Genomic DNA, 25918 nt, shown 5'->3' with positions numbered 1-25918 from the left:
TATCACATTCCTTTGAAAAATGAAGATATATATAGCTGATGATTTGTATGATCCCATAAGTTAAACATGAGAATGCAACAGGTTAAAGGCCATGCTAATAGAACTGGAAGTAAACATCAATACTAATGAGAGACATCCAGTACAGTTCCTCAACTTCAATTGCTTTCTGCCCTTGAAGCAATTTATCTGCGCCGGCAGACCCAGCTGAACCAGACAGCTGGACGGCCTGATAAGTGTGTATGCAGAGGTCTACACTCCATGGGGGCTGTTCTCAACTCAACTACTGCACTGAACCAACCAGATTATTTAGTGCCTGCATGCAACAATTAGTCCCCTTGAACAAGTGTTGTTGAACTCGGTGTCAGGTGAACAGGAAGTTCAATACTATGCAAGTCTCTTCAGTGTGTGTGTGTGTGTGTATGTGTGTGAAAAAACAAAAAGAAATGAATGGATATGATGCCTTAATAGTGTGCAGTTTTTAAGTCCTCATTAAATGTTACGTACAGCTGAAGTTTCGTCAAATATCATTTATTATGAATACATTATTTATTGTTTAGTTCTGTATGAGTTAACCAGTCAGTGTCGTGCAAGTGTTACCTGTTAGTTCCTTACAATGTGTGGAAGTTACTAGTAGTTACTAACATTGGAAGTGGATGTCATTCTTAACTTGTTTTTCCATAAATCTGTTTATCCTATATATGTGCCTCGAGTTGTATTGTTCTAAAGTTTTTGTGACACTTTAGTGGAGCTTTAGGTTATTTAGGTCTGCTTGTTATTCGATCAGTATTATAGTCTAACTGCAAGCATGACATACAATATGAATACACGGGAAATACAATAATAATCCGCAAAATAATATGAATATTACTAAAAAGTTTGTTTTTCCCCCACTTATTTCTTCATTCAACTCTTAGAAGTTAAACATTTGTTTCGTTTTTAATTGTCGCAATCACGTGATCTTAACAAACATTCTAACATTTTGAGATAGTGTTTTGGCTTTGCCACGATCCTGTGGGGGAAACTAACTTTACTGTTGTAATCTTTCTAAAATGCACTTTGTACAGATTAGATATTTTGAGTGCCGTTTTCTCTGCCTTCTGTTGATATATACGTGTTGTTTACTGACACGTTTCAAAGTTAAACTAAAAAAAAAAAAAAAAAAAGGATACTAAATATGAAGCCTATACCTGCATACAAGCACGTGGAGCTAAATAAATCAAACGTCATTTATGAGGAGGGGAAAATGCCAGAAGTCGCTCCTTCCTCTCTCTCTCTCCCTCTCTCTCTCTCTGTCTCTCTCTCTCCCTCCCCCCCTCTCTCTCTCTCTCTCCGTGTTGTTTCCTCTTGGCCAGTGCCAAAGTGCTCACGCACTCAGCGAAGTGCGCCTCTGTCGTGAGGGATGCCGGAGCTTTACGCAGCCCCTCTTCTCTGAGGCGGACCACCGGCGGGTTTGGATGCAGTGACCAAAGTGAAAGCAGAATCCCACCCTGTGTTCTGTGGGTACAAAATGCGGAGTAACGGGATGTGCTGTGCAGAAATCAGGCGCTGACTGAAGCGATGTCTCTGCGCTTTGGATATTGTCAGGAGGCGCCGAGCCGAGCCCCGTGTGCAGATCCTCCGACTGGGAAACTTGTTTGTCGCTTGTTTTGATCTGAGACAAGATGCATCTGTTTCGGACTCACAATTACCAAGTGTTCCCGGACCGCTCCTCACTGGAAACACCGACCATACGGGGGATCAGCTGGGTACGCAGCTTTAATGCTTCCACATAGTTAAAGACATATTGTGCATTTCTTTATTCGTACTATAAGAATGATGATCATGCACGTGTATGGCCTTCAGTGATTTAAAGTAAAACGATTACGTGGCGAATCTTATGCTTGAGAACAAAATAAAACTCCACTTGTTGACTTTCCATATCTTGTGAAAATTGTAGCCTCTAAAATAATATTATCTGTATTTTAATTGTCTAGCACATTGTGGATTAATAGCCCCTAAAAGGCTTGTTTTTGTTGAAGTGACAAGCAGCCAGCATAAGGTTTGTGCTTGTCACTTACCAGTGGTATCATGTAACCAAGTAACCTGCACTTAAGTGTGTCAGATGCTGCTGAACATTTTTTTTTCTTCTGTGACATGAAGTGAAATGTTAGGTTTTGAATTCACTATTTACACAAATATTAAACAGCAGTAGTAACTTGAAGCTTCTGTTTTGGCAGACAGACACAGGACCCCATCTACTTAAAGAGAACCACAGTATACACAGAAATGATCAGCTGATACAGTTGAAATTAAATTAATGTGCAGCCATTCATATAATTGTGGAAGGTGTTTTGCAGCCTCATAAATGTGTCATTTCCAATTATTTTAATAGTTCGAACTGATTCTCAATGAACCAAACACTGGGTTAATCCTAAACACAATCACCTTATTGATGCACTCTGAAAATAATCATGTGCATATAGAATAGTTCAAATTAGCTCCTCCTCAACCTTTTAAAGCAATCATGCTAAAGCTTGAATATCTCCACAACGATATCCATCAAATATTAGGAAAACGTAATCAAGATTTCCACTGCAGAAGTAGTGTATGCCTCTTGCTTTTACTTATTACTTGACTTCCACTATTACTATAAGACGTGAATACTACATGTGTACAACGGCAGCACAGTTCAGTCCCTCTGAGCAAAACACTGCAGATATTTCAAGAATGCCTCCAAGTCCACTGAAGTAGTTTCTCTATTGTGTTAGCAGGTCGGGTGTGGGGACACAGGAAGGTAATGAGACTCAGGTTTTTTTTTTCCTATATTAAACACAGTTATAAATAGTGTATTGTTTATTGTTCACTTTCCGTGAAACACCCCCACTCATTTCACAGAAGAGGGTTTTAAAGAATGTGCAAAGGGGAGGAAAAGTCCAACAGAACCTCTCAAGATATAAATATATCTGGTCTTTAATTATCAGAAGGACATCAGATATAAATCGCAACTGTGTCTAGAAATATCTGCAATCATATGCTAATTATTGATTATATTTGATGATTTACAATAAATAAACTATACACACCAAGTCATTCTAAAAGGTGATAGCATCATCACCCATCGGGCTTCTCACACACTGATGCCTTCTCTTAATCCACTGGTCACTGACAGTATGCGGAAGCAGAGAGGATGTTAAGTTACATCAAAAGTGTGAAATGTATCACAGCTAATTCAAAAACAGCCCACCACAGGGTCGAGCCAGGCCTGTGGAAATGAACTTGCAGGGTAAAAATGTCAAAGAAAACTTTAACTTAACCACTGTACCTCATGTATTCACTCAGGATCTGTGTTTTTGTGAGAGATGTGGGTATAGCGTAGCACATAGCGCCGCATTTCGCACCAGGAGACGGTGATAAATATGACATGTTACTGAGGTGAAGTTGATTTTTCTTTGAAGTTTTGTTCAGGTTTTGCAAATTTCACTGCATATTGTTTACCCTGAATTAAATTCAGTTTGGCACTCCTGGGTTGGAAAATATATGTCTGACTCAATGATCATTTATCTGACTAAAGGTTTTTTACAAGTTAAAGCCTTTAGCTGTGATCATAGGTTTAAAAATATCAGTAGCTTCACTCTCGAGTGTATTGATAACTACCAATGTGCTAAATTGTCCGACACTAATAACCTGCCACTTTGAAAAAGACAAATCATCAGCAGGTCGTTACCATCGTGATTTTATTTTGCTGAGGACATCTTATACATTACAGATAAATAACATTAAAAAGCCACACATTGTTGAATTACGACAATGTTTGGAAGTAACATTGGAGTAAAATCATTATTAAATTACTGGTGCATTGAAAACTAATGCAGTTTTAGTCAGTTTGTTACATGTAATTGTTGTCGGAGAGCGGCCGTTTGTCTATTCTTTGTACTCAGTGAGTGAACTATTAGTTTAAAAGCAAGGGACAGTTCTATAATACCATATTTTCTAGACTATAGGTCACACTATTATAGCAGAATTATGTTGTCATATAGTGCCTTCTATTGGTCCCAAATGGGATGTACTTCAAAACTACAAAACAAAACAACACAAAAAGAGTGTGAGTTATATTTTGAAGAACACAGTACTTGTATATAACTGACATTTATAGCCTCACAGTGGGGTTTTAGTAGCACATAAAATAAATTTGGAGGGCCGTTGTCTCTTTCTGTTTTTTATTCCCAAAAGAGCCAAATGTGCGCTTTAGTGCCAGCATCGTAAACAAAGAAAAACTGCCCATTATTGTCTTTTTATGAAGTGGCACAAACACATTGTGATCTGCCTTGTTTCGCTTTGTAACTCCGTACTTATATCAGCCTTGGTAATACCCAATGTTTCAGTTAATTGGCCTCTGTATGGTGTCCAATCTTTCAAACCCATTTGAACAGAGTGCATTAGACAAACACCTCAAATACAACCAAAATCAAGTGCCTTTCACTGACTTCGTGGGGGGAAAAAAAGAAAGAAAGCAAAGTTGAACAAATAGCTTCAGAGGTTAAAAAGGTTTGCTATCGTGTCCGTCATCACACCTGCAGAAACACTGGTTTCTCCACATTTCTGGTTTACTTAGAAGGCACATGTGGCACCTGGATGGACTCTTAACTGATAAAACTGTCATGACCTAAGTTGTTATGGGAAGTGTATTTGGTCAAGTGCTCTTCACTGCCCAAAAATATCAGGGTCATAAATTCTGATAAACATTGATTTCCCCGTGAGCTCCTGACCAAAGCTTTCCATAAGAGCTAATGAGCTTTTTATGAGGGAGTTACAACCCTTGGCAGTCTGCCATCTCAGCTGGGATCATGCGACACAGCTGACTGCATAGAATGCGACACAAATGCCACAAAGTCTGCAGAAGCAGCAGGACACCGATGCACTTCGATGACATGAACCCTTTGTCACAAGCAAAGATTGACAGTCAGCTCATGTATGTCTTGTCGTGTCATGTGATCTGCTTGCATATCTAACAGTCTCATGCAATCTATCAACACAGTACAAAAAGGAGACTGATGTTTATTACACTGGCAAACCATACATTGATTAATAAAGTGTAATATTTGAAATCTGCTGCCCATAAATTCATTTCACCTTCCTTTTTGAAGAGTACAGAAGTAGAACTCAGAGGTCACAATAAAATGATTTGACATTCACAATTGCCTTGATTGAAATCTTTATAGGTCTGTAGATCCACCAAATGTGATTACCTTGGGAATATGGGCACAGAAAAACAGCTACAAGATGGTCATAAAAGCATAAAGGCCAAATGACAAAGAGGAAGTACAGCTTAGGCCAAAGGTCCTACATGGGAATGTTGAATGTTTGTCCACGGTTTGGTAGATGTCAGGGAGGATTTACCTTCCATGAATGCTGGGAGGGCAAGAATCTCCAGAAATAATACGCAATTCCACTTACGTGTTTGAGGTAGCAGCTGCAGTACAGTTTGTCTCCAAATAATTTGGGCTTTCGAATGCATTTTCTCCACATGAAGGAAAAAAAAAGACCGAAAAGTTTACAAAATGTGAAACAACAAGCAATGCATTTGTCTTTGTGATGTCTGTGTGCTCTTTCCTCCCATCTCATTACACACACTTGACACCCACACACACACACAGTGATGAAGAAAATGTTAAGGCATCAGTGGCTGAGATAATGTATTTGTTTTGACCTCCATCCCACTGAAAAGAAAATAATGACATGTTGGATCTGGATTGCTTTTATCAGTTTATTTGATGCAACCACAGCACAGTCGCCATCACAAACCAGTCCTGCTCATTGTTGTGGAATTTCAAAGTGTTGTGTGCTTTATTTCAAAGGCTTTGGCATACACAAAAATGGCTCAGTGGGAATAAAGTCTCCTCTTTTGTTTCTCCTAGACGCCGCTGCCAGAGGCTCTGAACTCCAAGGATACTATGAAGCAGGTGTGTAGGCTTTGAAATGCTTCGGTGTGTGATGTTTCTAAACTCCAGCTGAACTTGAGGAAAGCCTCATGGTGCCTTCCCATTGCAACAGAGCTCGGGATTCCCAGTTGTTTTTAGTGTGTTTTGATTATTATTGTTACTATTAGCCTATGTCTATACATGTAGTCTTATGGCACAGACAAGTTTTGCTCACTTCAAGTTGATATGAGGGTAAGCTTGGTCTAGCTTCCAGGACGCCGAGTTCAGACTTTCAACATGGCTGTGGGCAGCGGGCATAAACTCTGTTCCAATGTTGTCTTTGTCACTTATAGAAGCTCTTTTAAGATCCCTCTTCGACAGTGTTGCTTCTGGGCATGCAGTTCATTGTTTATTTGCCAATGAAATGCGTTGTAATTGTTTTATTTATTCTCAGAATGAGTGCAGGAAAATTTTTCCTTGATGCATCCACTCTGTTCTGTTCCCGTTTGCAGTCTTGTGATCAACTGAAGCAACTGAAACTGAACTCAGCTCTTTGCAAGAAAGTTTGGAATCAAATGCTGCGATGTTAACTGATGTCAAATTGCATGTAAATATGATGCATGAAATAAGACAGAGCAATGACCGTTTCTTTGAGAATCTTTTGAAGAAAAAACCCCAATATAAAATAAGCAAAGTGAATAATTTTAGTATATTTTGTATTAAGAAGAGATGAAAACAGCAGTATTATGAATAGCTATGTGTCAAGCATGTCATCCGTTCTGAAATGTTTAACCACACTCTGACAGGAGTTGGCACATCTCGCGCTGGTGGCTTTCAGATTCACTGACCTCTGGTATCATCCAGAGTTGCAGCGTTTGCATCCTCTTAAACTGCTGAACTCGTTCTTCTGTTGTTATAATATCCTGCATTACTACTCAAGCGAGTCTTAAAAAACACATTCCTTGCAGAGGCGAGCAGCCATAAGGAGTCTAAAGGACACTCCAAGGCACAAAGTTAATTGACCCTCCCCACCCTCCTGGAGTCGTACCTCGCCGAGTCCAGGCCACTGGCACTGCTTTATCTCAGCGTCTTCGACAGCATGCTAAGGACGGGGCCTTTAAATCATTGATAACAAGGTCTGACATGGAAAGTCACTCCAGTTTAGGTTCAGTGTTCTCCTGCTAACAGAAGAATAGAAGAGCAGAAAAAAAACAACTCCTTAATCATCACTCTCTGGGAATTTATTTTAAACTACGATTACTAGCTACTGGTGTAATAAAACTCTTGGAGTTTTGTTTGGTTGCTTAGTAAGTGTTTGCTCCCAAAAGACCCGATGAATGTCATACATTGTAGAACTGTCCAGATACTGTTTTAATAAGCTCAGATTTATTGGCCCGCAAATTTTACATGTCAAATAAATTATTTTCCTGTTTACACACGAATACAGAAAAAAAATGTACTTAATGGCTGTGTTATTGAAAAAAACCCAAAACGCATTTATGTTATGTAATGTTTGTGGGAAGCAATGCTGCTTAACAGGCTTGTACTGTTTCTTCTAACTTGTGAAAGTCTGTGTTGGATTCCAGCCTCAGGACATCGCTGTGTGGCGTTTACATGTTGTCCTTTAGCGTTCACCATCTTCACTAACCTCACTGTCTAATCCCAGCTCACCCCAATTCATCCTGTTCTGGAAAGTACACTTGTCAACTCACGCAGTATTCCTCCTCTCGGGCTGCACCTCACACACATCACACAGCTCACCGGGGTCACAGACAGCAGAAGAAACCGAAAAGAAACCCAACCATAGGTGACATATTGCTGTAGTCATTGTCAGCTCATCCGATTCTATCAAATCAACTTCAAAGGCAGGGGTTGACTCGAAGTTAGAAAAGTCAAACGGAGATCAATAGGCTGATTTGACTTACTTTTTTTTTAGATTATCTAATCTAAAAATGCAGCAGAACTCCTATACGATGTCTGATTTGTCAAAACATTACAGTGAAGCCAAACGCCAGTGGACACACACCAATGCTTGGAAGCAGGAGCCTTCAAATCAAAAGTAATGGGCAGTGTCCAAGTTATATCTTTTAGTGATATAACTTTAGTGATCTCTAGGGGTCCCAGACGCCAGGTAGCGAACTGAAGAAATAGACGATGCACTGATACTGTGATGAAAGTACTCTAGTCTTCCATCCAGCAGATGATCGTGACCAAGCACCTGTTTAATAATGTCTGAGCAAACTTTCCAGGCAGAATAACAGCTGTTCAGAAAGCCATTGTTTACAAGATAGGATTGTAGATAAAGATCATATAAGTTTGAGTGTAAATCAATGTGAAGTTGAGTACTGTAAGGCACTTTTTAATAAAGGCGCTTGGCTGTAAACTGAACCCAACAGAAGGATGGACCCCAGTCATAAAATGGGTTACGGCTGCTTGTTTAAAGCTCACAAATGGTCCACACATCAGAGCTGCTTGCTGCACACTGGCTGGCTGTATATTGTACTCAATTGACGCACCTGTGGGAAACATATTTGCTCTGTTATTTGACCCACCTGGAACAATTGCCCTTGTATTATAGTTCCTAGATAACATACATAGATGGCCTACTTGGAGACAATCTACAATGCACAATGCACCACAGAGAGACAGCCACAGAGTTCAGGAGAAGAACTGGAAATATTCGACAATTATTTAATTTGCTGTTTGTTAACAAGATTGTCAGGTTCATCAGCAAACAGCAGGCCTTTCAGTAAATTATGGCCTGTGATACTGTTTTTGTAAGAAATGGGTGAGGCAATGGAAAACCGCCTCATCAAGAAATTAAGTTGGGGAGTTGACATGCCTGAGAATGTGCCGATGGGACTCCCAGGGGGAAATGGGCCCCTGGGAATACTGGTGACCTCTAGACAGCATTACTCCAGCTGGGCATAGTAGACGCCTCAGGGCACATTTACTCCATTGATGTCAGGCCTGGGAAGAGGCCAATGTGGGGAAGATAGGTTGAACTGCATGTTGTACAGTGTTACCCCAAGCAATCAGTTATAGTTATACACAATTAATAACTTTATGTGAACTTTGATCTAGTGCGATTACATCATGTGAAACATGCACGTGAAATATTTGCGACCATTGACGCGTGGAGGTCAGAAAAGAGGTCAAATATCAGTGGGTGGGCTTTACGTTCAGAGTGAGCCGTATTACACTGGAGAGGAAAAAGAGGAAAAATTCGGTGATTACCAGGTTTTGAGTGAATCTCAAAGCCGCATCTTAAAAGAGAATGTCTTGAGGAAAACTGAAAGCACAAACAGGCAACTGTGTGAGTCACTCGTGTAATCACAAGATGTGCAGGAGACCTTTTGGGGTGGGGTGGGGGGGTGGCAGTCAAACAGGGAGGAGTAAACTGAAGTTCATTTTGCTGTCAGTCATTAAAACAATATTGTTGGGTGGCAGCTGGATACCACACTGTTTTTTCCCCCTCTCTAATGAAAGGCCAGCATGAAATGTGAAAAGCCTGAAGTGGGATAGGTGAGATAAACAAAGCACATTATTACATAAGCTGTGCTTCAGCATCAGTGGCTTTGTTTTTTGGGGGGGGCTTAAAGGCCCAACAGAGTGAGTCATAGTATTATCTATATTGCACGGACCTAGATGTGTTTACACATTTGCATTGACTTGGGTTTTTATGTTGGCCAAAAGAACTTGAGCTAAAAATTAGACAGAACCTATATGTCCACAGGGAGAACATGCAAACTCTCCACAAAGGCTGCCAAGACCAGACTCAAACCAAGGATAGTCTCTACATGCAAGTACAACCCCATTAAAAAGAACCCCATCAAAACAAAAGGAAAAGACTTTTAAAAGGGAGACTTGGATTTCATTTAAAGATTTCTTCTTATATTGTTGAAGAAATGTCCAAAATGAATAATAAGGGCTGGACTGACAAAAAAAGGAGTGACAAAGGTTGTGACTAAATCAATTAAATTGATTAAAAAAAAAAAAAAACGGGGTCAGCAAAATGGCTTGGAAACAAAAAACAATCAATCAGTGTTTACTAAAAACCCTCCTCTGTGCAGTGTTTGGAGAGTAAATATACAATCCCGACCTCCCACCACATACACAACTTTACTAAAAGTACAAATGTCTGAACCAGCTTGTAGCCATCAAGTAAAAGCAAGGAGCTAAACAGGCTGATAAAGGAGTATGTGGGTTTCTCCAAGTTGATTGGTCCATGTGGGCAGGACAGCCAATGAACAGCCTGCAAAGGAAATAATAAGAAATAATCCTGCAGTGCCTGTTGAGAGAGGTGCTGGGGAAACGGCAGCTCTTTCTGCTGCAGGACATAGATGAACAGTCGTTCGTATATATGTACCAAAACTGCATCTCCTGTTGGATTCATGAAATAAGGAACTACAATAAAAAAGTGCTGACATTTTTAAAACCGTTTTAGCTGTCTCAGCTTGTTCAAAGTGACTTTTTTAAATGTCACTTTAAACACACACACACACACACACACACACACACACACACACACACACACACACACACACACACACACACACACACACACACACACACACACACACACACACACACACACACACACACACACACACACACACACACACACACACACACACACCAAACATGTCGTGTAAACAAGCATCTCTGGCACTGAAAGCAAATGAGCCTGTCCTCACTGCACTTTCGATTATTCTCAGAGGTGTTTGTTTTGTTTTTAATATTTTTTTTTTCTTTTTTAGGTTTTATTTATGGTCAGCTTATCTTGGGCTGACACAAGACATTGACCAATCACAATGACAAGTGCAGTTGAATAATAGTAGGATGTGACACATATTTAAGTTCACAATATAATGTCACATTTATCCCTTCAATCTGAGAGATAAGACTTCCTTTGACAGGTTTTCTGCAGGGCAACAACAACAACAACAAAAAAACAGGTTAATTGCACCCACATTTGTCAAAGTTTTAAGGAGCCGTGATTAAAAAAAAATACAGAAGATCTGTGAGCTGCAGGCTTGTGGTTCAGGATGGTTTTGGTTAATAACCTAATGAAGCAACGACCAAGCGATATTCGATTTCCTGGTATTTACATACTTCATATCTGGTAATACACTACAAAGCTGGGGACTTGGGTTCCAGACATGATTGACAGTGTCAGTTGACATTTGAATTGAACGAGAAATGTACGTTTATGTTGGTTCTCGCTGATATTTGAAGCCGCTGCTGCTGTTGACGATTATGAGACAGAGAAAAGAAGATGCCATTGAAGGCAGGAGGAGTTCTCTGAAGTCGAATACGAAAAATTATTTTTGATTAAAAAATACTTAATATTTATTTTCTAAACTAATAGGTGTGCCCCAAATTCTTAGTCCTATTTCATAGTTACAATATATGAGTTTGTATGTGCTCCCTGTGCATGTGTAGGTTTTATCCAGGTACTACAGTTTCCTCCCACGGTCCAAAACCAATCATGTGAGGTTAATTGGTGACTCTAAATTGACTATAGTTGGGACTGTCCATTTGTCCACCTCCCTGCATTTACCCTCCAAATGACTGGCCATTTGTCCTGCACCTGTTGTCAGCTGGGGTTGGTTTCAACATCCCCTAACCCTAAATTGAAAAAGGCCAGGAAGTTGATAAATGAATGAACAATTAAAGTTACACATCTTTACTGTATTACTGAATAATAGCCCTACGGACCTAAATGATATGTATCAAAATACACATTTCCTCAATTTGTTGGTCACATTTATTTTGTGGAGAATATGAATGTTAAATGATACATTTTTGAGTCTCTTTCACCAAACTGAACACAGAGTAACTGAAAACTAATGCAAAGCAGGTACAGTACCTTGGCAAAATTCTGTAACAAACAACTTTCTATCAAGAGATTCATTCACATATAGCAGATTTATATTGTAGCTATGGCTCAGCCCCTGTGGGAAATTAAGTTCCCACCACTGTTAGACTCATATTACAAGAACTGGTGTTTTTTCATGTCATGGGGTCTCTAAAGTAAGAGAAGCTCTTCTTTTAAAGACGTTCCTTGTTTCTCTGAAGTGACAGAAGCGTGTGTGTGTGTGTGTGTGTGTGTGTGTGTGTGTGTGTGTGTGTGTGTGTGTGTGTGTGTGTGTGTGTGTGTGTGTGTGTGTGTGTGTGTGTGTGTGTGTGTGTGTGTGTGTGTGTGTGTGTGTGTGTGTGTGTGTGTTAGCGGCTGTGAGGGTGGAAAGAATGTAAGGAAATCCGTTGAAGGTGGTCAGAGAGTGAAAGTGTGTTTCTGCAGCGTGCCAGCCACAAAGTTAGTTGTAGAGCCTGGGAACTCGCTGAGGTGTGGGAGAGTCTAGCGCAGCCATTTATAACACATTCTCACCTCACAGAAAACCACACACACACACACGCACACACATACACACACACACTTCACCCCGACACCTACAGAAGTCTCCACTCCTGCTGTCTGAAATCTCCCCCACCGTCACCCTCTCTTCTTCCACTTACACAACATTTGCTTGAACATTTGTTTCTTTTGCTAACTTTGGTCTGTCGCCATCACAGGAGTCGTCTGTTTCAGTAAACAAGACCTCCTGTGTTACTGATCCTCCTGCTCTGTCTCCCTTTCTCACCACAAAATGTGTCTGTGGGTAATAATTTTTAAAAAAAGCACTGTTTGCCAACTTAACCTATTTTCTTTCTTATGGCTCTATATGTAGTTCCTTTCAGATCGTGTTGTGAAGGCAGCGAGATCAGTATATAGTGTTATGATCGAGAGGAACCCCGGTCTGATTCGAGATAGAAAGTATCACCTCAAAACATACAGGTACTTCCACTGCTCATGTGATTTCCTTTTCCTATTTTTTATTTTTTTTTAATCCTCAGCATGAAATTACTTGGAATGGTTTCTCTTCCAGACAGTGCTGCTCTGGTAAAGAGCTTGTGGAGTGGTTGATGAGACAGAATGAGTGCCTCCAATCAAGAAGTCAAGCAGTAGGAATGTGGCAGGTGTTGGTGGACGAAGGAATTCTTGTTCATGGTAAGAAGTCTCACGCAATGAGACTGAAACACAGTCCTCAGTATAAATGTGAAAAATATACAATGTGGTTATCTACATTATATAAAAGTTCAAAACACCACATAAACATATTTTAAAAATCAAAATATATAGATAATGTTTAAATACTGCGTGGGTGATTAAAAATGTATGTAGTAAATGTGAATAAGCAGGTTTCTTACCATGAATTTCAGTGGACAAATCACAAAAAAAGCAGAGGTCAACGTCTGTTTGTTGCCTCTCAATCCCAATAATTGTCAACACTTACTTTAAATATACCATTTCTGGTGGCTTAAATATATGTGTGCAGAGATTGCTGTGTTAAAGACACAGTAAACTCAACACCTACGTAAAGAGCTTAAACCTGCGTCTTTGTCAAGAAATGAATTGCGAAAATTGAAGGAATGTGTCTTCTGGGCAGCAGATAAACTGAACCACAGATTCACATTCAAATTGTTGGACAAAGGTTGAAATAGACCACCAGCCTTCAATTCTGTCATGTTTAGCATCACTAATATACTCTGACGATAACACCTTCAGGCTACATTCAATAATATCTCTCAAGTGTTGAAATATTTGGAGATGTAGTGATTGGCACTATCAAGCTCTCTGATGTGTTCTTGCTGAGTTGAGTGTTCACTGAACACTTCTGCTCTGCCGTCTTCCTGAGAGAGACCACTTCAATCAGGACAGGAATGCTTCCTCATCAAATGACGGGAGTCACTCAGAAAGCGTTTGCGCTCATTTCCATTTATCCGGCTATTCTCGGTTTTTAAATCAGTTTCTGTCTGGAAAAACAAAAACGAGCTCCAGTAAATGTTCACTTTCGGTGTTTTAATGTTCGTTTGTTCTGTCATGTAACTCACTTTTGTTTCTTCTTTGTTTTGCCTCTATCAAGTAAGGCACGAGTTGAACTTCCATGACAAGGACACTCAGTTCTACCGCTTCCAGGAGTCAGAGTTTGGCCTGAACAACACAACAAATGAAAAGGACTCGGAGGACGAGCTGCAGGAAGCGTTGTCCCTGCTGTCCCAGCTGGGCCCCGACGCACTGCTCACTATGATTCTGCGCAAGGGGTCCGTCTGTTTATTAATGATTACTCAATATAATACCTGTTATGTGTATAGGATCACTTTGGCTGGAGGTTCCTTCTCAATAGATCTTTTAAGGTGTGGCTTGATGAAATCATTTGTTTGCATGGCTGACGAAATCCCTTGCCTTGACCTCTCTTTTATTCAGTCCCAGTCAGAGAAGTGCCGAGGACCTGGAGGTCATCTATGAGGAGCTGCTCCATGTCAAGGCTGCTGCTCATCTCTCCACCTCTGTTAGTCACACATTACTGGCTCCTTCTCGCATTATTTATACAGACGGATGGATGGATTCTTTTCATCAACTTTATTGGCATGCATTGCTTATACAGTGGTGCAATATAAATTGTTTTAATTAATGATAATTGACATTGATAAATGACATTCTTATTTCCTATCCTTCAACAACCCACCTGTTGAATAAATTGCTCCTGTTCTTGAAGCAGTTTGAAAACAATTAATACCCAGACGACAACGCGGCAGTCTAACAATAGTCATCAATGCTCTTTTGTGCCCATAGGTGCGTAAGGAGTTGGCAGCAGTGCTGGTCTTTGAATCGCACGCCAAGGCAGGAACAGTTTGTGAGTGTGACAGCTTTGCTGACGTTGGAGCTTAGCGCAGAGCCTTGCCACACACAGAATCACACAGCACTTCACTGTGTAGCCAGCAACACATTGCACAGATGTGCAAATGGGTGAAAAATACACCCCCAACATGTTCTCATGTGCAACACGCCTCTCACATGTTATGTGCAGTGTAACATTTGGATTATGTGCAGCATGCACATATGACATTCATGCATTATAAAGCACATTATAAGAAGGTGCCGTGTAAGCCTGATTGTCATGGTTAGTCGTGCAGAGAGAGACACGTGTAAATGACTGTTTGTGCTTAATGCCTTTTCTGCGACGCAGTGTTCAGTCAGGGTGACAAGGGCACGTCGTGGTACATCATTTGGAAAGGCTCTGTAAACGTGATCACGCATGGGAAGGTAAAATGGCTCCAAATGAAATAAATCTCCCCAGTGATCATTAATATAGTGCTTTGGAAGTGGCATCTGGTGGCTGAAAGAAAGAGACTGTGTTCCCAGGGTTTGGTCACTACGCTGCATGAAGGCGAGGACTTTGGGCAGCTCGCTCTGCTGAATGATGCACCTCGTGCTGCCACCATCATCCTGAGAGAGGACAACTGCCATTTTCTCCGAGTCGATAAACACGACTTCATACGGATCCTCAAGGTTTGACCTATTACAACATGTGTAACACGGTTTTTGAGATGTCAGAACTAAGAAAGTGATGTACAGTTTACACCATAAATTGCTTTGTAAACTATGCGCTTCTTTTTAAGTAATAATTCAACCTAATATTTGATTCAACTCCTATTTTGCATACAGGATGTGGAGGCAAACACAGTGCGACTGGAGGAGCATGGTATGGCAGTGCTGGTGCTGGAGAAAAGCGCCGACTCAAGAGGGCAGGGAGGAGCAGGAAACAACAGCAAGTGAGAAACTCCTCTTATAATCACATGTCGACTTCCAATCATTCACACACATTATGGGTGTGAGTAAACACTGCCATAATACCAAAGCATTGCTATGCACATCTATTCATTGCAGTGGTGAAGGTCTTAGAGTTTCTATGGCATTCACAAACAAAGCATGGACTTTAACCCTGCCTTGTGGACGGACTTGTTATCTTGTCTTGAATGATTTTAGCAAACATGAAGATGGATAATGTCAATGTTAGCTTTCGTCATACACATTCTACTTCACATGTTTTCATTCTATGACATTACACTTTTTTTTTTGTCCAATCAGAGAAACAGGATTTACCCTATAAAAACGCCATCAGAGAAAGTGTTCCTCATCTTTAGTTGTAGAGTAAATATGACAGACACAGCATACGCGATCGGGTCTGGTGTTTTCAGTAAGAATCATAAATTTTGCGAATATCACTGCAGTGATATACTGCTACCATCCTACTGAGTGCTGTAAACAGATCCTGTTGGATGAACTAAGATACGATTACATCCACAGCCTCTTTTAGTTTGCTCTTATCACTCAGTATTTGCACAAACCAATAACACCGTATAGGTATAGAAGAAATAGAAATACGTATAGAAGTTCCCATGATGCATTTACTTATTTAATTCAATGGTGCAGTTTGGCTGCTCCTTCCCAGGGTCACCACAGTGATGCAAGCAGAGGTTAAAGGCTTTCCTCATCGACCCACATTGGTGACCTGCCGGCACTGAGATTCAACTATGAATATATTTATGATGTTTTAGTTGTATTTAACTTTCTAATTCTGCTTACTCTTTTATATTGTACCGGCGTGCCTCGACGTCTTGCCTCGAGGAACTTTCTTGGAAAATTTGCAAATCTACGTATCATACAGTTGCATTGTAGACCATTGGTTGCTGGTTTGAATCCTATTACTCCAAGTCCCTGAGCAAGACCCATGACCCCCAAAAGGTCCCTGGGTGTTGAACTATGGCAGCCTACTGCTCCAAATATGTGTAGGTTAAGTTAACTATACATACGAAGGGTTAAATACAGAGAAGTATCTTTTCCACAGAGATCAAAAAGCATCTGACGTTGGAAGTACATTTTGAATAATAGGTAGAATTGAAAATCAAACTTTATTCATACCCTATGAATAGATAATAAATATGTATTATAATTAAATGCCTTAAAATAGGACTTTTATATGCATAATAGACCATTATATTCTAAAATATTTAATATTTATTCTTGTATTAGCAAATAGTCTCAATGTTTAAGTAAAAACAATCATATTACTATGAAAGTAAAAGAAGCTGTTTATTGTCAAATAATGCCTCAAGTGAAAGGGATGCGATTAATCCGATTTTTTCAAACACGTCAATCTGTGTATATTGAATATGAAAGCACTAATTGTTGTTTGCGCATGTCTGTTTAGTCACAATTAGTAAATGTTAGTGAAAGCATTGTGTAATGGTTTAACCAACCCATCAGCATAGCTGCCTCACTACTCATATTTACTCTTATATATTACCTGGATAGAGGCTGTAAAAGTATTTTGTGGGATTGAAGCACATTAATATAACGAAGTATAGTTTAATATTCTAATTCCGAGCCATAGACTGAAAGCATGCACAGGGAGCCATACAAAAAAAAAGATGAATAAGGTCTCCTCCTCTCTGCCACGCTCTATGTAGGTACACAGTTATGTCAGGATCACCTGAGAAAATCCTGGAACACCTGCTGGACACAGTGAAGCTGGACTCCAACGGAAATGACGCTATAGGTTGGAATCTCCTGAAATCTACCCTTTTTTTTCTGATTCCACAAAAACAAGCCCATGTTTACTACTCAGACAACTGTGTGATGTTTGCTGCAGATCCCCGTGTGAGTGATTTCCTCCTCACCCACAAAGTCTTCATGCCCTCCATCCATCTGTGTCCTGCATTACTGCACCAATATCCTGAGATGGTTCAAAATACTGAACGGTCATGATTGTGCTGAAAATATTGGAGCCCAGGATGATGATGATGTGATGATGATGATGATGATGTCAATTATTTAAAACTTGCTATGTCATTGTAATGGATAGAATTTCTACCTTAGGTATTGCTATCCATTGTATGTGTGTGTTTATGGGTCCTTAACTGGCATTGCACTTACCGGGCAGAGCTCTCCGAGGGCTCGGATCAGGAGAAAGCTGCCTACATTCTCAACACCAAGCAGAAGGTAGTGAAGCTCATTGGCCAGTGGGTGGCACTGTTTGGCCTTCTGTTGAGAGAGGATCACATTGCATTTGAGTTTTTGGAGGTACAAAAGCTTTAATAAAACGAGTCTCATTTCACAATGTGTCAAAATTCTGTCAATTTGATGGTAGTATTTTTTAACAATTTCGTTTATGCTCTATTTTCTGGTCTGAAACAGAGAATAAAGAAGGACGTAGCAGCAGATTACCGTCTCTTCAGTGTGCTGAAGGAACAATTTCGAGAAAGAAGAAGAACAAGAGTGTAAATATTGTCATTTAAAAAAAAAATTATTAATTAAGTCATTACCAGCTAATATTGATATTTGCTGATCGATGTGCTCCCAGGTTGGAGAATGGATATCAGTCACTGAGTCGGGTAAGCATCACATTTCCAGCAGGACTGAAATCAACAGGCTTTAGATGATTATATCTGAGACATGTTGTGATGAGAAAATGAGTTAATGTCACTGATCTGCTGAATCTCTGACACTTTTGACAGAATCAGCAATTTGATTGGTTCTCAAACTGCGAGGAGCCAGTAGGAAGGTTACAGTCAATCAGAGCACAGGATAAAGGTGGGTAAACAATACATCATATCAAGAATAATGTTTCAAAACGTTTCTATTAAATCGTATATATAAGTTCATACTTACTTCAGATAACAGTTTACCTATATTTTGCATCTATATGGTCATTTATGAGGTTTGAAAAAGAACACGATTAAAGTTACAAGTTGCTTCTTTAAAAAGTGGTATTGTTAATTTAGTAATTGAAAATGGAAACGTTGTTCAAATTAAATTCTTAATATTTTGCATAAAGCAGTAGTGCAAGTACTTTAATAATGACAAACAAAAAGTGACTGGTTATTTGGACTTAAAGAGGAAGGCTTGTGCTTCTGTGAGGGTGGAATGTAATGACTGTCCTGATATTGACAAACGATTGCGTCATGAGCATATGTTAACAGTTGGATTTCTGTTCCCTCTTGACTCAGTGCTGTACGAGATCTTCAGACCAGACAACAAACCTCTGACCGTGATGCTCCCCGTTAACACATCTGTACAGGATGTGATGTCAGCAGTCGTCAAACCTGGAGGAGATCACATCCTGGTCAAAATGAACTCTACGGGAGGTGAGACTATTCGATTCATCGCACTTTCATATTAGATCAGTAAACACACCTGTGTGTCAAATTCTTGAAGATTTAGTGCTGATATTCATGGATTCATTATTCTGACAATGAGCTCTTGGTTTTTCTCTGTGAACAAACACAGAAAGAGGTCAGCTGAAGCTGGATGCGACGGCAGTGTACACCGCTCTGGGACTCAATGAGAGATTATTCATCTGCCCAAGCAGTCAGGTGGAACAGCTGGTGAGCAGAAGATTCCTTCATTGCTTTGTTTAAACATTTGCGTGTTTGTTTTGGTTGAAATAATTTGATAATCCATTAAAATTGCTTGTATTTCACAATCTAATCTTGTGATTGGATCAAAAGGTCACAATGTAATGTGTTGTTACAAAGGCTTTCAAACATGACTCTTGTACATCTATTTAGTTTTTTTTTTTTTATGGGAACTGCAATTATATTCAGTTTTTTGTGTTGTTTTTATTATTATATTATTTAATATTTATTTATTATTAATTTTATATATTACTTATTATATTATGCTTTGTCATTTATTTAAATCCTTCCACAAGTAGTCCTGATTTCAGTGTGTTGCGCAATTGTTTTTTTCATCACTTCTATGATCGTTGTGAACTCTTAATTTGTTATTTTGAAAATAAGGAGTTACAAAATACTCTCTCTCTCTCTCTCTCTCTCTCTCTCTCTCTCTCTCTCTCTCTTCTCTCTCTCTCTTCTCTCTCTCTCTCTCTCTCTCTCTCTCTCTCTCTCTTCTCTCTCTCTCTCTCTCTCTCTCTCTCTCTCTCTCTCTCTCTCTCTCTCTCTCTCTCTCTCTCTCTCTCTCTCTCTCTCTCCTCTCTCTCTCTCTCTCTCTCTCTCTCTCTCTCTCTCTCTCTCTCTCTCTCTCTCTCTCTCTCTCTCTCTCTCTCTCTCTCTCTCTCTCTCCTCCCAGTCGCCCCTGAGAGAACAGCTGGGCCCAGAGCGAGGAACTACTGACATCCTCGAGCATATGGGCTCCAAAGACATTGCCAATGAACTCGCTAATTATGACTGGAAATGTCACAGGCCATGCACGAGGTAACTTGGTACTTTATGACCAAGTTTGACCTTGATCGAGGCAAAAGCTAATTTGCACATTACTGACTTCACCAAGTTCAAGTTGTCATTAAACATGAACGTTTCGGAGGCTGGAACTGACAAAGGACTGGACATCATTTTGTTGGAGACGCGACCGAGTCACACGCCTGACTTTTTTTGTTTTTTATCCGACTGCACCATCTTTGCCATGAGATCATTTGGTCTGCTTCCTGCATGCCAGATGTTTCCCTGCTGTCACATGTTGATGCCTTTCTGTGCTCGTCAGATCTGTTGGTTTTTGTTTTTGTTCACAGTTTTGTGTCCATCACTGTGACTCATCGTCCATCTCTTCTCATCTCTCCAGGTAGAGCTCGTCTACTACATATTCGGCCGTCACAAATTTCCAGGTGCCACCACTGCGAACCTGGAGCGGTTTGTGCGGCGCTTCAACGAGGTGCAGTACTGGGTGGTGACGGAGCTCTGCCTCTGTGAAGACCTGGTGAAGCGAGCCATTTTGCTCAAGAAGTTCATCAAGATTGCTTCAGTGTAAGAATTTAGATCCTGAAACTTAAAATGCAGGGCGGACAAGTCCAATCGTGGACATGTTGTAAAACAATGATTCAGGCTCATATTCACAGTTTATATATAAAGGCGTGTTGGGGCAAGAAGACAACCAAAACATGGAGGATTTTGATTCTTTGAGTTGGAATGCCTCGCTGATAGCGACAGAATTATTTTCTCCAAAATAACAAGAAAGACTTTATTAATCCCAGGTGTAAATCCATTACAGCATTGCTCCAAACGTGCTACAGCTTGACACGTAAATAAACAAATCCAATATCTACAAATATATGAGCGTTATTTCAAAATATTGATGCAATACAGATTTTGTTTGATAATAACAACCTCAGTCGGAGTCAAAAGGCAGAGTTTGATTATGAATGAACAATATTAGTCAAGTTTTAGTTGGATCACATCTTGAATCAAGTTAGTTACAAATCAAGGGTCAGACATGACTGAAAAAATAATACTGTGAAAGAGATCATTTTCTAATAGGATTTATTACAATAATTGAGATGACTTCATCTACTGCAGTCATGCAGATTTTCTTTTGCCTTGTACTTGTCTCGACTAGCTTTATCCAGACTACAGTTAAGTAAGCCGATACGAGATTTTCTTTTAATAATTTCATCAGTTTGCCTTAAAAATGATGTGATCATTGTAGATCAGCTGTGTAGCGATAACCCTTTTATTTCCAAATTGTTTCCATTGCCAAAGCTCGAGTGAACATGAAGGAGGCTTCAAAATCTACTTCAAAATCCACAGCAAATCTATTTATAGCCTGCAACTGCTGCACTTGTTTGGCAACACGATTTTTCTTAAAATGTAGTTTCTCTTCAAGCTTCGGCATTTATTAAATGCATATTTATTCACATTTTTGCATCATGTATCAAACATTACAGGATGGGGATAGTGCTTCACAAATTGCATTTTTTTTTGTCACACTTCACAAATACGGGGGTGTTAGTGTAACCGAGGAGATGTCAGTATGATAATATACAAAACTTATCTACTATGTCCTACACACTATCAGCATGTAAGCATTCTTCCATTACCATCAGCCTGCAAGTTCAACCGTAGTTCGGTGCGTCATTTTCAGGGGTGCAGCGCTACGTTTACCACACAAACAATAAACCAGCCTTAAAACGTCACACATGGTCCACAAAATGAGCTCCCAGTCATTCTGACACCCGGAGGTTCAGCGCTTTGTGTGTTTTCTTTGCCACAGATTAAAGGAACAGAAGAATCTCAATTCCTTTTTTGCTGTGATGTTTGGCCTCAGTAACAGTGCAGTGCAGAGGCTGTACAAGACGTGGGAGGTGAGAAATCCCCCAACGCAGCACTTGCATAACTGAGATGTGTCGCATTTGCCAAAGACTTTGAGAATGACTTGTTTAACCTTTTTCTTGTTTGTAAAAGAGAATACCCAGCAAGACAAAAAGAATCTACTGTGCATATGAGAGGCTGATGGTAAGTTTGTTTTTTTGTTACGCATCTCTTTCAGTGACTATGACCAACACACTGCTGAAGCAGGCAAACGCGCTGCGTTTTTATAATTATTTTTAAAACATTTTCCTGCCAACGTTTTGCCGCAGTCCAGTGGTCCATCATTAATGTCCAATTTCTTCCTCGATAAATATTTTACCTTAAACTGGTAATGCGCTCTTGTATACAATAAGTCTAAGCATTAAAACACAGAGAAGCCACTCACCTCTTAATTAATGTCTTTCTGGTTGTTTCAGGATCCATCACGTAACCACCGAGCGTACAGATTGGCAGTGGCTAAGCTCAGTCCTCCTTACATCCCCTTCATGCCTCTGCTTCTCAAAGGTAAACAAGAAAACAACATAAGAAAGCAGAAAACCAGTCAGTCAGTCAGTCATAAATCAATTACAATCCCGATTAAACCACTCGAATAGTGCCCGAATATTGACACTTTTTAGTCTAGTTCTTATGTAGTGTTTTGCCATTTTCAGTATCGAAGCTTATGTTATTTTAAATAAAATCTATTAAAGGCTAGTGCAATTCTTAATTTTATTTGTACTTTGTTACAAGAACAGTCCTTTTTTATTTGATTTGAACAAATTTTTACAATTTACATAAATCCACATAATTATATGGCTGTCTGTGGCTGGTTAAAACTCCCTCCTACAATATGATTGTTTGCGTCTATTTATGCATTTGGTGTGTTTAATCAATGCAATTACATTCATTTTCTTTGCATAAATTGACAATTTGTTGGTTCGTCAACTGACTGACTGATGGGATTATAATCTTGATTGTATTTGTATGCAGACATGACATTCATCCATGAGGGAAACCCAAACTACATTGACAAGCTGGTCAATTTTGAAAAGATGGTATGGAGACTTTGAAATATATTTTCTAATATTGTCAAACTTGACTCTTCTCTTAAAAAGTATGCCAAGTTAAAAAAAACAACAACTTATCATTCCTTATTTATCCCCTACTGTTGTAGCGGATGCTTGCCAAGACAGTAAAAATTGTACGAGGATGCAGAAGCCAAGCATACGGTGAGTGATGAACAACACAGTGCTCATACACTGTATACATCCAGGAAAGCACCAAGCAGTTGTAGAGGAATGTGGAGTTAAATTCATTGTTTCCGGTTTTTGAATCAGGTAAATGAGATTTCTGTTTCCCCCGCAGTGCCTTCCTCTCCACAGAGGGGCCTGGCTGATCGGATGTTTCTGGAAGGACCGGCCACTCGCATATCCACATGTAAGTGTGCAGTATCAGTAAAGACCCAGTTAAAATGACAAATACATATTTTTTTTTCCTTCTATAATGTGAATTCAGCAGCTTAAAAATTAGCAGTGATGCAGATCGTAACTCAATGCCCATCATCAACTTAGGTCACAATTATATCACTTTCTAAATTTATAAGAAAAAGTAAAAACCTGGCAGATTTTTTATTTTTTTTATTTTTAGCTCTTATGTCAAGGCAAGCAAATGTTTTCATGAGATAAATATAACAGAGCAAAAGTAATAAAACTATGTGAAAGCTAAAAACAGTGAAAGTGCAACCTGTTTCTCATGAGGTTATGAGATATCATCTTTATTCCCGAATCATGCTCAGCAGTTCTGGGAGAGTGTATTTTGGGACAGAACTGATGAACAACAGTGAATCAAATACATGAGACAAGTTGAAACTTCTTGTTTCACAAATAAAAAGTTATATTTTAAATAGCTTACCCAAAAGCACAAAACACATGATGAAGTGAAGATGAAGTGCTGCATCTATATCTGTAACTGTTTTCCAGGTCTGCTCATGGTGTCCTGCATGTTTTAGGTCGCGATCTGTGGTAACGCACCTGATAGTAATGATTGATTGGAGAGAGAGAGAGAGCGAGAGACAGAGAGAGACGGAGAGAGAGAGAGAGAGATCTCAAAACAGCTTTGGCCGATGGTGCCTAAATTGAAGAGCAACAATCAAGAGTCCTTTACTTCAAGAGCAGAAGCTGTAATGACAGATTTTCAATGTCCCAGTTCTAACCATTACTACAGTGGTAGAGCAAGAGTGAGCCATTGCAGACCCAGAAACAGAAATTGGACTTGCAGTTTAGTTGATAGTTTATGAAAGTAGATAATAAACATACCAGGGTTTTCCTGCAGTAAGTTGTATATTTTTTCTCATTGGCTGTTCCTGGTCTGGTGGGAACTGTGTGCCCTCTCCCTGCCTGACCTGTGTCTTCTCTTCTTGTGACCTAAGCCCTCTACATATGTGCCTGATTACTGACACCAGTTGTCCAAATGATGCAACAACAAAACATGTCTAAATATATTAAACAACCTTCAAACAATAATAAATGGTTCCTACAAAGGCGAGAATAATTCCCTGCAAATGACGTAGCCATCATATTTATTATGATGTCGGATTTTATTTTGCCTGCATTACATGGTTACATTTTTTGTCAGGTTTTTACTGAAACGTGAAACTGTACGGTGTGTTTTTGTTTACCCTATATCTATTTACTGCTCTTTTGTTTTAAGTTCCTCTTGTGTTGTTTCGTCCTCTTTCTTCATGTCGTCATCTGAAGAAGCTCAAACCAGTAAAGGGGCAGTTTTGTTACATTATCGTAAAATAAAGTCATTCCTTCTCATAAGTGAGAATATTCTCGATTAGTTGAGCCTAAATGTGGAGTTTGCATGTGCCACCTGATCTGTGCATATATGGGTTTCTCCCAAGGTCCTCTGGTTTCCTCCCATAGCCCAAACATCTTGCATGCAGTAAACTTTCCTGTAAGCTTGAATACAAGTTTATGCAATTGTCAAACAATGCTGAATTAAATAATTTGGTAAAAAAAAAAAAAAAAAAAGAATGAATGGAAGGCATGGATCTGCAAGATTGGTCATTTTGAGGATCACAAAATGTTTATACAAAGTACCAAATTCTAATTTCTAAGGATTATAGCTGCTAATGAAATCAAACAAACTAATTTCTATACATTTAATCAGCCTGCATTTTTCAAGAGAATCGAGCAACTGAGAATTGCAAGTCTGATGTAAAGAGTAGAAGGTACAAGATACATGTTTGCAGTTAAATGACGGGATCAAAATTAAAAAGCCATCTGAAACCCATATACCCAAGTAAAGTACAGGAAATACTCCTTGTAAATCTGAAGAGCGTTAATGAAGTATTTGCTCTTAAGTACACACTACCTCTCAGAGCTAACATACTTTCCTCTTGAGCAGACTCGGACTACGCCCTCCCCCTGCGGAGTCCCACCAACATCCGGCACTACATTCAAAACCTGAAGGTCATCGACAACCAGCGCAAGCTGACAGAGCTATCAAGGACAATCGAATGCTAGGACATCAATGTGGACGTGTACAGATGTACAGTAAAATTCTGCAAGACTGTAGCAAAATATGGCCCAGGCAGTGGACTGCGGAGGAAGATAGATGTGTGGAGTGAACTGGATATCCGCCGTCGCCGAAGGAGAAAAGCGCAGCCCAGCATTGAGAGTGAAAATGTGCGCCGTGCACAGGAATGACCTCCAATGCTCATCTGACTGCGTTCACAGGACACAAGATTCATCCACCACTCTGGCGTTTCTGTATTGTAAAGCTATCTTACAAGATGTACAGCTCACTTTGGTGTCAAACTGCATTCACTGTGACAATTTCTATACTTTTGGAAGAATTGCACTAATATGTACGCATTACACATCTGTGCCACAGCTAATCACATGAGGTCAGTTTTTTTGTGCACAATTGTTTTCACATTAAAACTAATATATTGTATCTGCTCATTTTGGACAAAATACATATGACTTCTTACAAAGTGTTTTTTTTTCCCAAATAAATTATTTTCCCAGTCATGTGTATTCAATGAA

The 25918-nt window shown here is 39.6% G+C and overlaps 1 protein-coding gene across 1 annotated transcript; it reads left to right on the top strand.

Moving 5' to 3' along the window:
* Positions 1–1448: 1448 nt before the first annotated feature.
* rapgef3 (Rap guanine nucleotide exchange factor (GEF) 3) lies at positions 1449–25900 on the top strand. The gene is given in 28 exon segments (XM_080497203.1): positions 1449–1745; positions 5895–5939; positions 12629–12735; positions 12827–12948; positions 13865–14042; positions 14206–14290; positions 14575–14635; positions 14969–15045; positions 15145–15291; positions 15448–15554; positions 17253–17341; positions 17435–17526; positions 17728–17865; positions 17980–18062; positions 18146–18176; positions 18300–18375; positions 18792–18929; positions 19072–19169; positions 19873–19971; positions 19977–19997; positions 20362–20543; positions 21787–21877; positions 21978–22028; positions 22301–22388; positions 22854–22918; positions 23038–23092; positions 23229–23300; positions 25275–25900. Coding segments are annotated over 28 exon segments (2601 nt in total). The 5' UTR covers positions 1449–1661; the 3' UTR covers positions 25394–25900.
* The last annotated feature ends 18 nt before the right edge of the window (positions 25901–25918 follow it).

This window comes from Blennius ocellaris (genome assembly GCF_963422515.1).
Source record: "Blennius ocellaris genome assembly, chromosome: 5".
Lineage (NCBI taxonomy): Eukaryota > Metazoa > Chordata > Actinopteri > Blenniiformes > Blenniidae > Blennius > Blennius ocellaris.
This window is presented reverse-complemented; position numbering and strand designations above follow the sequence as displayed.